At 44.2% G+C, this 15388-nt stretch overlaps 1 protein-coding gene and 1 long non-coding RNA gene across 3 annotated transcripts in view; one reads left to right on the top strand and one right to left on the bottom strand.

The window, feature by feature from the left end:
- Nucleotides 1-689: 689 nt before the first annotated feature.
- Nucleotides 690-8155, bottom strand: LOC137096659 (uncharacterized). 2 transcript variants are annotated; one of them, XR_010909597.1, is made up of 4 exons: nt 7370-8155; nt 5269-5531; nt 3044-3180; nt 690-1985 (listed from the first exon to the last, which is right to left on the bottom strand). It is a non-coding gene; the product is annotated as an uncharacterized lncRNA (long non-coding RNA). The 2 variants fall into 2 exon arrangements; XR_010909598.1 differs by having other exon boundaries at nt 5269-5489.
- Nucleotides 8156-8328: 173 nt separating this feature from the next.
- The window catches only part of PID1 (phosphotyrosine interaction domain containing 1), a 141232-nt gene continuing 134172 nt past the window's right edge, over nt 8329-15388 (top strand). Inside the window, exon 1 of the mRNA XM_060767820.2 lies at nt 8329-8641. Within this exon, the coding sequence (XP_060623803.1) occupies nt 8612-8641 (30 nt within the window). The 5' untranslated portion in view covers nt 8329-8611. The remainder of the gene's footprint in view (nt 8642-15388) is intronic.

Here is a 15388-nt window from a genome sequence, read left to right as displayed (position 1 = left end):
TTTTATGCAACTGGTGGCTTCCTAATCTTGCCCACGAAGGACAGGCAACTGTCTTCAATAACTAATTCTTTAGGGAAAGGAAAATCCCTTTTTAGCTTATCCCAGGAAAATCCCCTTTTAGCTTCTCCCAGGCTGACTGTAATCTAATCCTTACTGAGGTGGGCTCTGCTACCGGGTCGAACGGTCTCGAAGCACCGAGTGGACCTACCAGTAAAGGCTTAGATATTCTCCAGCTGGAGTTCTTTGGTCTTCCAAACTGTTTACCCTCCGAAATTCTTCAAAGCTTTAGGGCTGTTTCCCTGGAAATCTTTAGAATCTTTGGAGGCTCTTAAGACTGTTCTCCCCCGGAAAGTCTTACGGGTTGAAGCTTTTGTACAGGGGAAGCTTGCACACATCCTGTAAATTAGCTTTCCTTACTGAGACTAACTAAAAATGGCTCCCTTCACTTCCCAATTGCCCTGAGCAAGGGGCGGAACCAAAACTTAACGATGATGGACAGGTGACTTGCCCTATGACTGCAATCGAAGGAAGCCACCTATCTGCAGAGTCCCTGAAACCTAGGACTGCAAACAAACATTTAATACAAAGGAAATAAAGTTGGAGCTCCTGGTACAGCCATACCAGCACAGGTCTTCTTCCTATTAAATGGAAGGGCGGGGTGGGGGGGTGGGGTGGGGGTGGTTGGACAATTTCCATCTCAAAAGTACTTTGTCTATTGGTTACAATGCTTTTTTCCCCCTGGAAACTCTTCAGGGACAAGTAAAAGTCCCAGGATCACCACTTTGGATAGGATTGATCTAATTCAGTAGTTCCCAAGCTTTTTTTGACCAGGGACTACTTGACCAGGGACCACTTTGACCAGGGACCACCCTCCAACATTAGTACCAAAAGGGTTAAGAATCAGTTTTTGGTCAACTTTAGATTCAGTTTGGTTATTTGGGGTGCTGATTCAGAAAATTGCATTGGATAGACCACATCAGCTCTAGTTTCTGATACAGAACATATGCCATTCAGTAGTCTCTATCTGATCACCCACAGAAAACCATATTTAATAAGCCTCAGCACTATAAGAAGTTTTGAAAGACCAGTAGGCCTCGTTGCAATGGTGTAGTAACAGTGAGGCCCTGGACCGTATTTTAGTTTTTGTGGACTACTGGTGGTTCATGGCCCACAGGTTCGGAACCATTGATCTAACTCAATGCCACGCCAATGAAGGAAAACCATAGTGAAAGTATCCCTGACAGAAGGTCAACCAAAATGGAAATTAAAAAATACGCAAAAAGTATAGACTTCCTACAAAAGAGATAAAACTTTAATTCCTGAGTATATTTATTATTTCTTTATTTATTGTACTTATATCCTGCCCTTCTCACCTCCAAAAGGGGACTCAAGCTACTAAAGCTATCAAATATTTGAAGAATTGGGGAAGGCAAACCAATGAGGAGGTAAGCCTTTCTAATCTTTCTTCCCCAGAACATGTAGCTGGTGAGGAGGAATCTTAGGGCTGTTTTCTCTGAGGTAAAGCTGGCACTATCTCTTTCAGGCAGCACCTCAAAGCGGTATGGCAAATATAACAATATAGTATTTTGTTAGTTATGTTACTCATGCCAAAGAATCCAGCTTTCCTTGGTGAATAGGTTCCTTTATATTTTGTCCAAAATGATGACATTTAGGGCGCTTCCATACAGCACTAAATCACAAGTTTTAAATAGGGGTGAAAAAGCATCAGGACTTCAGAAGAGGTCGACATACAGACCTGTTGGTCCCAGGATTTCTGCCTCCGTTGTCCAGTCTTGATGCTTTGTTGTGAGATGTAGAGGCTCCCAAGATGGCCACTGTGGGACTTCCGTGTGAAACTTCAGCAATTTTTTTAAAAAACCCTCAAGATGCAGATATGCGGACAATCACTGTAGCAAAGCACTGTAAAAGTTCTGTTCTTTGTCCTGACCAGAGAAACTGTGCCCTCCAGACATTTCTTGAAGTATCTGCCACACAAACAAAGTTTACGGGGTAGGACCACTTTGGCCCAAGTCAGCACTGCACAATTAAATAGGAACACACACTTTCAAGCCAGGAACAGAACTTTGTCATTATTGACACTTTTTAGAGCCTGTCTGGACCATGAAAAGACCTAACCAGTTCATACTTCAGGAAAACCCGACTGCTCACTGGAGGGAAGGAAATTAGAGACAAAGATGAAGTACTTTGGCCACATCATGAGAAGACAGGAAAGCTTGGAGAAGACAATGATGCTGGGGAAAATGGAAGGAAAAAGGAAGAGGGGCTGACCAAGGGCAAGATGAATGGATGGCATCCTTGAAGTGACTGGCTTGACTCTGAAGGAGCTGAGGGTGGTGTCAGCCTACAGGGAGCTCTGGTGTGGCCTGGTCCATGAGGCCACGAAGAGTTGGAAGCAACTAACCAAATAAACAACAACAACTGCCTGGCCATCTCTCCAGACAGATTTGGTTGTGTATTTGTGGCATCAAACAACAGGGTGCTGTTCCTGGCTTATACATGGCTGTTCCTGACTGCTCTTCTTGTGAAAAAATGTACAACATTGACTAGGGGACCACAACTTTGTCCTGGCCAGAGAAAATGCCATCCACACATTTCATAAAGTTTCTGGCACACCAATGAAATAGTTATAGCCTTTCAGATCTGTGTGGGGAAACAGCCTGAATGTAGGTATTTATTTTGTTTGTTATACAATAAATCTGTCATTTCAAATTTTAGCACAAAGTGAAAAAAAATAGTTCTGGTGTTATGCAAAATGCATTGCTTTTTCCTAGTCACTTTATTTTGAATCAAACCTAAAAGTTGAACTTTGTCTCCCTCAAAACACCGAAGAAAATTATTATTATTAATAGTAACGACAATAAGAAAACACTTCCCACGATCAACACCAGATGATGTTATTCTTGCCAGATTGCTGTTTACTTCTGTGTGGTCTGAAGGGTGTTGTGGGAAAATGTTTATTAAATTTTAGACCCTGAGCAAGCTACATTCTCCCAAATGAGGGGAAATTACTTTTATCACTCACCAGTAGATGTCTCTGTTACTCTCATCTACCAATACATACTGTACATGGAGAGAAAGATAGGAAGAAATATAGGCAGCTTTCACTGCAGATGGTATATGGAAACCAATTTCTTCTTTGTTCTTCTATTGACAATGTTTCTGAAATAAAGAAAAAGCCAACCAGACTTTAGCAGTGGGTGGGTTTGCCAAATCTGAGTGATCAAGCCCTAACAAAAATTCCAAGTACAAATATGCTGAAGTTGTGAATCTCCATTTTAATAATGAATCAGATTGCTGCATGGCAAATTCCCCAACAGAAAGAAACTGTGATTTGTTTTAAACTAATCAAGACTTCTTTGAAATATTTTTGTTGCCCTAAGGCGTATCCCTATTTTAACAAGGAATATTAAAAAGGACTCGTGGGCTTTTGAAAGGAGAATCTACACAGCCAACCACGAATGATGGAATACAGAACATAGAAAGGTTGCTTTGTATTGTGTCAGATCCAACCAGTCCATATTCCAGGAAATAAAGCCCGACTGCTCACTGGAGGGAAGGATGTTAGAGACAAAGTTGAAGTACTTTGGCCACACAATGAGAAGGCAGGAAAGCTTGGAGATGACAATGATGCTGGGGAAAATGGAAGGAAAAAGGAAGAGGGGCCGACCAAGGGCAAGATGGATGGATGGTATCCTTGAAGTGACTGACTTGATTCTGAAGGAGCTAGAGTTGTGACGGCTGACAGGTTCTCTGGCGTGGGCTGGTCCATGAGGTCACGAAGAGTTGGAAGCAACTGAATGAATAAACTATAACAAAAATTATTACCATACAAAAAATCCCAGTTCTAATCTATGCCAGCTCCATGCCAGACTGGGGAAGACCCGTCACCCTAGAGAACTGCTGCAAGCCTGTGCAAGCACTAATCCCTGATGTTCTGACACAATTTGTTGTTTATTCATTCAGTCACTTCCAACTCTTCGTGACCTCATGGACCAGCCCACTCCAGAGAACCTGTCAGCCATCACAACTCCCAGCTCCTTCAGAATCAAGTCAGTCATTTCAAGGATACCATCCATCCATCTTGCCCTTGGTTTGCCCCTCTTCCTTTTTCTTTCCTTTTTCCCCAGCATCATTGTCATCTCCAAGCTTTCCTGTCTTCTCATGATGTGGCCAAAGTACTTCATCTTTGCCTCCAATATCCTTCCATCCAGTGAGCAGTCAGGCTTTATTTCCTGGAGTATGGACTGGACTGATCTTCTCACGGTCCAAGGCACCCTCAGAATTTTCCTCCAACACCACAATTCAAAAGTGTCTATCTTCCTTTGTTCAGCCTTCCTTGGAAATCATAGGGGCCAAAACTTAATAGTTAAGTGCAAGTAGGGGGAGTAGGTTAAACTTCAAATACTGTGTGACTGGTTCCCTTTCTAGTAGCCCAGAAAATGGAAAGGAATAGGAGAGGCACAGAAAAGAATGAGTGGAAGAAAAAAAGAGGGGAGAGGGAGAGAGAGAAAAAGAGAGAGGAGATAAGTGTGTCAAAAGAAAGAAGTGACAATGCCAGATGAAGTGAATCCATTCAGGGGCTGCATCTGGTCTGCAGACTTAATGCGGTTTGACACCACGTTACCTGCCATGTCTCAATGCTATGGAATAATGGGATTTGCAGTTTGATGAGCCAACAGAACCAGCACTCTTTGACAGAGAAAACAAAAGACCGTGTAAAATAGCATTGGGCCATGGCAATTCAAGTCAAACTGCGTTAATTCTATAGTGTAGATGCACCCTGAGTTTTAGTCTAAATTAGGCAAAATATAGGTCTAGCACAGGCAGGGCAAACTTTGGCCCTCCAGTTGTTTTGTACTTCAACTCCCACAGTTCCAAATAGCCTCAGGCCCCTTCCCCCCCCCCCCCCCCCCGCCCCAGCCACTTAAGCAAAATATGGACTGGTTGGATCTGACACAATACAAAGCAACCTATGTTCTGTATTCCATCATTCGTGGTTGGCCTCCCTTTCTTCAATGTGTGTCTGTGTATGTCAGCATCGGCACTGTGGAATTAAGGCAGCTTGACACCACTTTAACAGCTATGGAATCATGGGATTTGTAGTTTGGTGAGGCATCAGCACTCTTTGACAGAGAAGACTGAAGACCTTACAGAACTACAGCTCCCATGGCCCCACAGCATTGGGCCATAGCAGTTGAAGTGGTGTCAAACTGAATTGTCTACTTGGGGCTAATAACCCATACTTACCATGCATTCAGTCTTGGCTGTCTTAACAAGGTTCCTCCACAGGTGATAGGTATTGCAGGGTAAACCAGATTGATCCAGTTTAAGAAAATCTGGATGATGATCTGGAGTCTATGTTGTAGATGCAGTCTCCAGGTCACTTGTCCACATTGTGGTGACCCCATGAATTTCATAGGTTTTCTCCAGTGAGGAATACTCACAGGTGGTTTTGCCTGTTCCTTCCTCTGAAAATATTTCCATATAATTTAATACAGAAGTCAGCAAACCTAGGACAAAACGCTGTTATTTTTTTTTTACAATGCAAGAATTAAAAGGGTGGTAATATTACGAAGTGTTAAATGGTGTATTACACTATCTCTTCCCCCAATATCTGCATTAATGAGGCTGGAAACAGCGAGCTAAGGAGAAATGATTTAAACACTTTCTACACAGCACAGGCAAGAAAGAGAGAGAAAGAGAAGGCAATAAACAAAATATAGCACCTAGGCTACATTACAAACAGTGGGAACATTAAGACGTGCTCAGACTGATGAAAAGCCTGGATTTGAAAAGGTTAGGACAAGCAAGGAATCACTGCAAAATCCACAGAGCGACATATATTCTTTCCAAAGAGTTATGAAAAAAAGAAGAAATGAAATATTGGGATATGTCAGTTCTGTCTTTTCTTCATTCCTGCTATGCTTGCTAACACCACAGCCAGCCTGGTTTAGTGGTCTGAGTGTTGGAGAATGACTCTGGAGACCAGGGTTCAGATCCAAGTTCAGGCAAATCACACTCCCTCAACCTCAGAGGAAGGCAATAGCAAAACTCGTGAAACAAATCTTGCCAAGAAATAGCCCATGACGTTAGTCACCTTAGGCTGGAAATGACTTGAAGGCACACAATAACAACACATGCAATTGCTCACACAGGAGTCCCATACATCCAGTTGGCTATTCCCAAGAAGAGTAGATCCATCCAATTGAAAAGCTAGTCAACACATAGGTAAATCCAATTGAGTCAGTGGGTCAATGGGATTAACACTTGAATGGAGACTACAGTCTGTGTTGCTGACCATTAAGGTAAAGTCATAGAATCATAGAGTTGGCCATCCAGTCCAACCCCCTGCCAAGAAGCAGAAAAATTGAATTCAAACCACCCTTGACAGATGGCTATCCAGCCTCTGTTTAAAAGCCTCCAAAGAAGGAGCCTCCATCACATTCTGGGGTAGAGAGTTCCAATGCTGAACAGCTCTCACAGTCAGGAAATTCTTCTTAATGTTCAGGTAGAACTTCTGGACCTTCTCAAACTGGGCCTTCTTAATTCTGACAGTTTTTCTAAATATGGAAAATAATGTTTGTTTTTTGTATACTTTTACATCATTTATATTTGAAGACTTTATACGTTGTTCTAATTGCAAAGTCTTTTATTATGGGACACCCTTTTTATGGAATCTGGTCCAGCTGTACTGCATGATAAATCCGGCAATAGAAAATGTATGTGGTGCCTCCTTCCCTTGACAGAAACAGTGAAGACTGGTAAAAAAACACATCCATATTAAGTAAAACTATAGTTTGGGAACCCTATACTGGAAGATTTTTAAACAACTGAAGCCTTCAATTCATATCAGTTTTATACTAATTTATGCAAAGCTCTTGATGCAAAATAAAAACGCTCACCGGAGGGAAGGACATTAGAGGCAAAGGTGAAGTACTTTGGCCACATAATGAGAAGACAGGAAATCTTGGAGAAGATAATGATGCTGGGGAAAGGGAAAGAAAAAGGAAGAGGGGCCGACCAAGGGCAGGGTGGATGGATGGTATCCTTGAAGTTACTGCCTTGAGGGTAGCGACAGCCGACACGGATCTCTGCCGTGGGCTGTTCCATGAGGTCACAAAGAGTCAGAAATGACTGAACAAACAAACAACAAATAACATGATCATGTAATCCAAACTTCCCGCTGGCATCTGCTCTGACTTCTATGGGTTTTAAACTTGACTCCTGAGGTTCTGGTTTTATAACGTTGTATATCTGTACCCTTCTACTATTTTATTATATGATACCTTTAGAGCATACACAGGCAAACTAAGGCCCGGGGGCCAGATGTAGCCCCCTGGGTGCTTACCTCAGGCCCTCTTCATTTTCCCTGTTTTCTTATCAGAACAGCCTGCTGCGCCTTTATGCCAAAAAGATGGGGGTAGACTGTAAGGAATTGTAGGAGTTGATGTCCAAAACACCTGGAGGGCTGAAGCTGGCCCTTGCTTGCAATAGATGGTCAACCAGGCTTGACTTAAAAATCTCCAGAAAAGGGGCCCTTCCACAAAGTCTGATATACCTGAATATCAAGGCAGAAAATCCCACAATATTTACTTTAAACTGGGTTATCTGAGTCCACACTCTGAGAATGTGGGATTGTCTGCCTTGATATCCTGGGACAGAAGGCTGTGTGGAAGGGCCCTGAGTCCACACTCAGATAATGTGGGATTTCCTTAGTGTTGTATTTTCTTAGTGGCTCTGTAGATAGTTTGTATGTTGTTTCCTCATCAGCTTCCCTATGCGGTCAGTGGTTCCCTTGATGTATGGCAGGAACACTTTTCCTCTGGGTGGATCTTCATCTTGACTCTCTTGGCTTGTTCTTGGTCTTGCAGCTCTTGTGATGTCTGAGGTGGAGTCTCCATTGGCCTGTAGAGTCCAGTTGAGGCGGTTCAGTTCATCTTGGAGGAGGTGGGGTTCGCAGATTCTTTTTGCACGGTCTGCAAAACTCCAACCATCACCCAAGTCAAAAAAGAAGCACCATTAAAGCCTTGGCAGACCGTGCAGGTAAAATAAAGTGCTTCAGAGGACATTTTGCAGAGAATTGGTGTAGTAGGGCCCAAGGAGACTCCCTCAAGAGCCTCGAGGCCAATAGGTACAAAACAATTCGGGGTGGGGGATAGGGCGGGGCTTGCCAAAGGGGGCGGAGCTTGAAGCTTGGGGCCGACCTTCCCTCTTGGCCGGGCGTCGCAAAACAAGAGCGGGGACTGACCAGGGGGCGGGGCCTGGGACTGGAGAAGGCGGTGCTTAGCGGCGCCCCTCCCTCCCCGTTTGCTGCTGTGCTGCCGCTCTCGGAGGGGCCTCAGGCGGAGCGCAGCGCAGTAGGACAGCGCACGGAGGCAGCTCTAGCGCGCCTCCTTCTCCCCAGGAGTCTGCTTTGGGCTGCGCGGCTTCCCTCCGCCTCTCCCTTTCCCTCCTCCTCCTCCTCGTCCTCGTCCTCTTCCTGCTCGTCCCGATCCGACCCAGATGTGAGCGCGCCCGGCCCGAGCCCCTCCGCCTCCGCCGCATCCAACGCGCCCCGTTCGCAACAGCCTTGAGTCCCCGCGGGAGAAATATGTGGCAGCCGGCAACGGAGAGACTGCAGGTAAGAAAGAGGAGAAAGGGGGACAAGGAAGGAAAGGAGGGAGGAAGGGAATGCCAAAGGGGCTGCTGGGGTCCGTTGTCATGGGATCGCAAAGGGGGGGAAACAACGGGACCCCCGGCTGGCCACTTTCCCGCATTCCAGGCTGGGGATCTTGACTCCAGATGTGTGTTGTGTGTGTGTCTCTCTCCCTCCTTTTAGCAAACGCGGATGACTTGCAGATACCGAGGTTGTGTTGTACTGTTTTTGGAAAGGGATCTAGTCTCTCTCTCTCTCTCTTTTTTTCTTCCGTCCGAGACTCAAGGAAGAAAAGGGGCCAACTCTTTGGAGCACTTCCACAGCGTCGAGTTGGCTCTGTACTTAAAGGAGAGATAACTAAAGCCAGGCTGTTGTCCTTTAGACACATCAGGAGGTGGCAAGGCACACTAGAAAATGGGTTGCGGTGACTTTTCCGGGCTGTGTTATGGCCATGCCATTTTCCTGCTTCTTGGCTACTTAGACTGGCCCACAAAGTCTCTTCCAACTCTATGATTCTGTGGTTTTGGGTTACTGTGAGTTTTCCGGGCGTTCTGGCCACGTTCCAGAAGCATTCTCTCCTGACGTTTTGTCTGCATCCAGCCATGAAAGCCTTCAACAATACATCCCTGAGCTTTGTGTCTCTGCAAAGGGTTAACTGGCCCTTTCTCCAGGAGGTGTCCCTCAGAGATTGATTGATTTGTGTTGTAGAAAGCTTTCATGGCCTGAATCACTGGGTTGCAGTGAGTTTTCTGGACTGTATGGCCATGTTCCAGAAGCATTCCCTCCTGACGTTTTGCCTGCATCTATGGCAGGCATCCTCAGAGGTTGTGAGGTCTGTTGGAAACTAGGCAAGTGAGGTTTCTATATCTGTGGAAGGTCCAGGGTGGGAGAAAGAACTCTTGTCTGTTGGAGGCAAGTGTGAATGTTGTAGCTGGACAGCTTGAGTAGCATTGAATGGTCTTGCAGCTTCAAAGCCTGGCTGGTTGCTGCCTGGGGAATCCTTTGTTGGAGGGGTGTTAGCTCTTATTTACTGTCCTCATTTTAGAGCTTTTTAATACTGCTAGCCAGATTTTGTTCATGTTCAAAGTTTCCGTTGAAATTGTCCACATGCGTGTGGACTTCAGTGCCTTCTCTGTGTTGTCTGGCATGGTGGTTGTTAGAGTGGTCCAGCATTTCTGTACTCTCAAATAATATGCTGTCTCCAGGTTGTTCATCAAGTGCTCTGCTATGGCACCATGAAAACGAACAAAGTCTGGCTACCAGTATTAAAAAAAAGCTCTAGAGGAACACTCAGGGGAAATCCAGACAAGAATAAATCAGGGCCAGCTAATCATCTCCCATAAAAGGATTCCCCCAGGTGGAAAGCAGCCAAGCCTTGAAGCTGCAAGACTATTCAGTGCTATTCAAGGTGATCAACTGCAACATTCACACTTGCTTGAAACATGGCCGGAATCACTGGGTTGTTGTGAGTTTTCCAGGCTGTATGGCCATATTCCAAAATGTTTCTGAAACATAGCCAAACAGCCTGGAAAACTCACAACACAGCAGACAAGAGTTCTTTCTCCCATTCTGGACATTTCACAGATATATAAACCTCACTTGCCTAGTTTCCAACAGACCTCACAACCTCTGATGATGCCTGCCACAGACGTGGGTGAAATGTCAGGAAAGAATGCTTCTGGAACATGGCCGTACAGCCCGGAAAACTCACAGCAACCCAGTGATTGTGTCCATGAAAGCCTTCGACAACACATACTAGAAAAGACAACAATTCTTCCTAAGGAGAAAGGACAAGAAGAAGAACACATCCCAGAAGGATAGATTCAGGGTGCATCTACACTGTAGATTTAATTAATGCAGTTTGACAGTACTTTGGCTTACTGCTATGGAACGATAGGGATTGTTATTTGGGGTGGCACCAGCACCTTTAAAATCTCCTCCTCCTCCTCCTCCTCCTCCTCCTCCTCCTCCTCCTCCTCCTCCTCCTCCTCCTCCTTTATACCCCACTGTTTTCTCTATCAAGGAGACTTAAAACGGCTTCCATCAAAAGCCTATTAGCACAGTTAAAAATCGACAAATATACTAACATGGCTCTTAAGGCTCAAGACTTTGCAAAACTACATATCCCAGAATTCCATAGCATTAGGACATTGCTGTCAAAGAGGTGCCAAACTGCATTCATTCTTCAGAGTCCAGATGTATCCCTCCTAAGATGTTTTTGATTTCAGCATCCATCAACCCTCCCCTTCTTCCTATCCATTATCTAATACAGTAGGAATGGGGAAACCTTGGCTCTCCAGGTGTTTTAGACTCCAACTCCCACCATTCCTAACAGCCTTAGGTCCTTTCCTTTCCCCCCTCAACCGCTTAAGCGGCTGAGGGGGAAAAGGAAAGGGCCTGAGGCTGTTAGGAATGGTGGGAGTTGAAGTACAAAACACCTGGAGGGCCAAAGTATGCCCATGCCTGTGATAGAGGAATAATGGCCAAAACCGAGAGCACCAAGTTGGGTGAGTTTGCAGGACAATCACCTTCCTCAAACATTGAATGGGCCCCTTTCAACTCCCTCCTTTTTTCTTCTTCTTCTGGCAGCTTTTATGTATTTCACCAGTGTTTGGAGAGCAGGAGTTTCATTGAGGTCCGACTGTTTTGGGCTCTGTTGTGGACTGTTGTGTAGAAAGCATTGCTCAACCTCAGGCACAGGGTTGGCCTGCAGAGGGAGAGAGCCCTTTGCAAAAAAGGGAGCTGGAAGTCTGGTGCGTGTGCTGTGTGAGTGGAATCAAGGCTGTTCTGACTGCAGGGCCCTCCTTCTCCTCTCTCCCTCCTCCTCTTCTCTGTCTGTCTCTTCCTTCTCCCCCCCCCCCTCCCTAAAATATTCTCCAGATGGTCAGCCAGAAAGACTGCCAGATAAATTTATGGAATCCCACAGACAAACTTTTTTGGCAGTCCAAAGCTGCCTTAAATCTCAGAGTAAACTCTGAAGAAATTCTGAAGTGGCAAAACAAAACAGTCTGGATGGACTGAAAAGGCATGGCAGGAAAGAGAAGGTTACTATGTTGTCCAAGGCTTTCAGGGCTGGAATCACAAGTCCACAGCATCACCCAAACACGAATCTGATTGGAGTTTTTATGTAGGTATCTACCAGTGTGTGTAGGTTTTCTGTAAACTGTGTGGCCCAGTTGTTAAATCTGTGAACCCCACCTCCTCCAAGGTGAACTGACCTGTCTAAACTGGGCTCTACAGGCCAAAGGATACTCCACCACAGACATTCAGAAGACTTGCAAGACTGAGAACTAGCTACGAGAGTAAAGACAAAGATCCATTCAGAGGAAAAGTGTTCTTACCATACACATCAAAGGAACCACTGACCGCATAGGGAAGCTGATGAAGAAACACAACCTACAAACCATCTACAGACCCACTAAGAAAATCCAACACATGTTACATTCAGCAAAGGACTAGAGCAGTGGTTCTCAACCTGTGGGTCCCCAGGTGTTTTGGCCTACAACTCCCAGAAATCCCAGCCAGTTTACAAGCTGTTAGGATTTCTGGGAGTTGAAGGCCAAAAACATCTGGGAACCCCAGGTTGAGAACCACTGGACAAGAGGGATCCTCTCACCTCTGCAGGAGTCTACCGTATGCCATGCAGTTGTGGACAAGTCTACATAGGGACCACCAAACACAGAGCCCAAACATGAATCAAGGAGCATGAAAGGCATTGCAGACTACCTCAACCAGAGAAGTCAGCCATAGCAGAGCACCTGATGAACCAACCTGGACACAGCATATTATTTGAGAAATGCTGGATTACTCTAACAATTGCCATGTTAGTCTACATAAAGAAGCCCTTAAGATCCACAAACATGTGGACAGTTTCAACAGAAAGGAGGAAACCATAAAAATGAACAAAATCTGGCTACCAGTATTTAAAAAAACCCTCCAAAATCAGGACAATGAATAAAGAGCAACACTAAAAAAGCAGGGGAATTCCAGAAAAGAATCAACTAGGGCCAGCTAATACCTCCCAACAAAGGATTCCCCCATGCAGGAGGCAGCCAGGCTTTGAAACTGAAAGGCGATTAAATGCTAATCAAAGTGGCCAATTGCAACATTCACACTTGCCTCAAGCAGGCAAGAGTTCTTTCTCCCACTGTGGACATTATTCCAAAGATATCTAAACCCCACTTGTGTAGTTGGCAACAGATACCTCAACCTCTGAGGATGCCTGCCATGGATGTGGGCAAAACATCAGGAGAGAATGCTTCTGGAACATGGCCATACAAACTGAAAAAGTCACAGTGACCCAGAATCATAGAATCATAGATTTGGAAGTGGCCTTGTGGGCCATCCAGTCCAACCCCCTGCCAAGAAGAAGGAAAATCACATTTAGAGCTCTCCTGATAGATGGCCATTCAGTTAACAGTTTAGAAAGGAAAGGAAAGGAATGTTAATAGTTTACAAAGGAAAGACCAGAGATTTGCACGTCCGTGGGTGGGAGACCCATATATACATACAAAATTTTGCAGCACGCATGGATTATTTTCTGATGTTACTTGGAAGCCTAGAAGGTTTTCGTCTTAATAACGCTGAGCTGACACATGTAGTCGCGTCTCTGAAATTGAGTGTCTCATTTTGAACACGGGGCATCTCCAGCTCAGTTTCTCTCTGAATATATTCTCACATAGTGACTTGTTGCTGCTAACTGCCATCAAGTCACTGACTTATGGTGACCCGATGAATGAGAGACCTCAAAATTTCTCTATCCTCCACAGCCCTGCTTGGATCTTGCAGAATCTGGACTGCCGCCTTTTGATTTGAGTTTGTCTCCCTCTTTTTCTATGGTGTCCTACCTTACCAAGCACTATTGCCTTTTCTAGGGCATCATGCCTTCTCACGATGTGTCCAAAATGCAACAGTCTTGATTAAGCTATCTATTAAGTGATAAGTGGAATGGATGTTTTCAGAGAAAAGCTAGGCTCTCCTTATACAGTGTGATGCTAGATCAGGCATGGGCATACTTTGGTCCTCCAGGTGTTTTGGACTTCAACTCCCATCATTCCTAACAGCTTCAGGCCCTTTCATTCCCCCCCCCCCTCAGCCATTTAAGCGGTTGAGGGGGAAAAGGAAGGGGCCTGAGACTGTTAGGGAGTTGAAGTCCAAAACACCTGGAGGGCCAAAGTATGCCCATGCTTGTGCTAGATGGGTAAACACCTCCTCAAAGTATCTCTGTGAAGATCCTGTCCTACTAGTAGCTGTGACATCTCAGTGTGTTTTTCATCTAGGCCAGTGTTGCTGCTCCTAAAATAAAATCAATTCCTACTCAATCAGACATGGCTTTCTTTCCTTCAGGTAGTGTGTGGGCTCCAACGCAATACTACTCCTGGCCAACGGACTGTTCTGCCTCATTTTCCATGTTGTGATGTTTCCATACTAGAAATAGCACCTCTTAAATACAATAGCTATTTAGTAATAGCAACACTAATTTAATGGTCTTTTCCCTCTGCTTTGTACACTGTCATTTGAGCAGCATTGTTTTCTGAAAACAGACTGTTATGTAAAACTGTTGGCACACTAAAGCTCTGAGCAATAGTTGTGCAGATTTTTTTTTTATAAAAGAAATTCATTCTCCAGTGTTATGAAACGCACTGATAAAATGACACCCTTACCTCATCTCTTCCTGATTCGAATGCTGGAACTTCTAATTATCTGGATTATAGAAGCAGGTAGATTTTAGCTGAAGCAATGCAGCTCATTGCTATCAATTTTGCAAACTTTTGTATTGTGATTCAGGCACTTCGGAATTTCAAATTCACTTGTCAGATATGATGATGCCCTTTCAGCACTGGCATCATCTGAATCTTTGTGACAGTCTGTTTACCCTGGAGTTCTTAAAGGGTGTTACTTTAAATCTAGCATATATTGCATCTGCAGTAGAAGTCTAAGAGAGGATTTCCCATATCTTGTCTGTTGACTTCTCTGTTTAAAGCAAAGTCCAACGCAGAATGCGTCAGCAAAGCCTGTTTCTATCTCTTGTGTATACTGACACAAAATTCTGTAGAATAACAACAAATAGTAGTTACAGTCAGCCCTCTATATCCACAGATTCTTTACTCATGGATTCAGCTTGGAAATATTTTAAGTTACAGTAGAGTCATTCTTATCCAATATAAATGGGACGGCAGAACGTTGGATAAGTGAAAATGTTGGATAATAAGGAGGGATTAAGGAAAAGCCTATTAAATGTCAAATTACGTTATGATTTTACAAATTAAGCACCAAAACATCATGTTGTACAACAAACTGACAGAAAAAGCAGTTTGATACATGGTAACATTATGTAGTAATTGCTGTAATTACGAATTTAGCACCAAACATCACAATGTATTGAAACAGCTGTGGATCCCGGCAGGAGGCAGACTTCATTGGACAATACAGAACGTTGGATGAGCAAAGGTTGGATAAACGAGACATTACTCTATTCCATAAGTCAGACATTGATTTCCCATTTCCTCTTTTCTGTGCCACTACATGTGATGGAATTTGAGCTTCCACAAATTTGTATATCCTTGGGAGTATTCCTGGAACCAAACTCAGCAGATAATGTATTTCAGAAGCCTTTAAATATTAGAAAAAAAGAAATACAGTGGCTCCTCAGTTAATAAAGTAGAAGTTTTTTTCTGGACATCACTGCTTTAATAGAAAATTTGGCAACAGGGGCAGAAATAACATGAGAAG

Source organism: Anolis sagrei, chromosome 3 (assembly GCF_037176765.1).
Source record: "Anolis sagrei isolate rAnoSag1 chromosome 3, rAnoSag1.mat, whole genome shotgun sequence".
Lineage (NCBI taxonomy): Eukaryota > Metazoa > Chordata > Lepidosauria > Squamata > Dactyloidae > Anolis > Anolis sagrei.
Note: the sequence above shows the minus strand (reverse complement) of the source record. Positions and strands in the feature narration are given on the sequence as shown.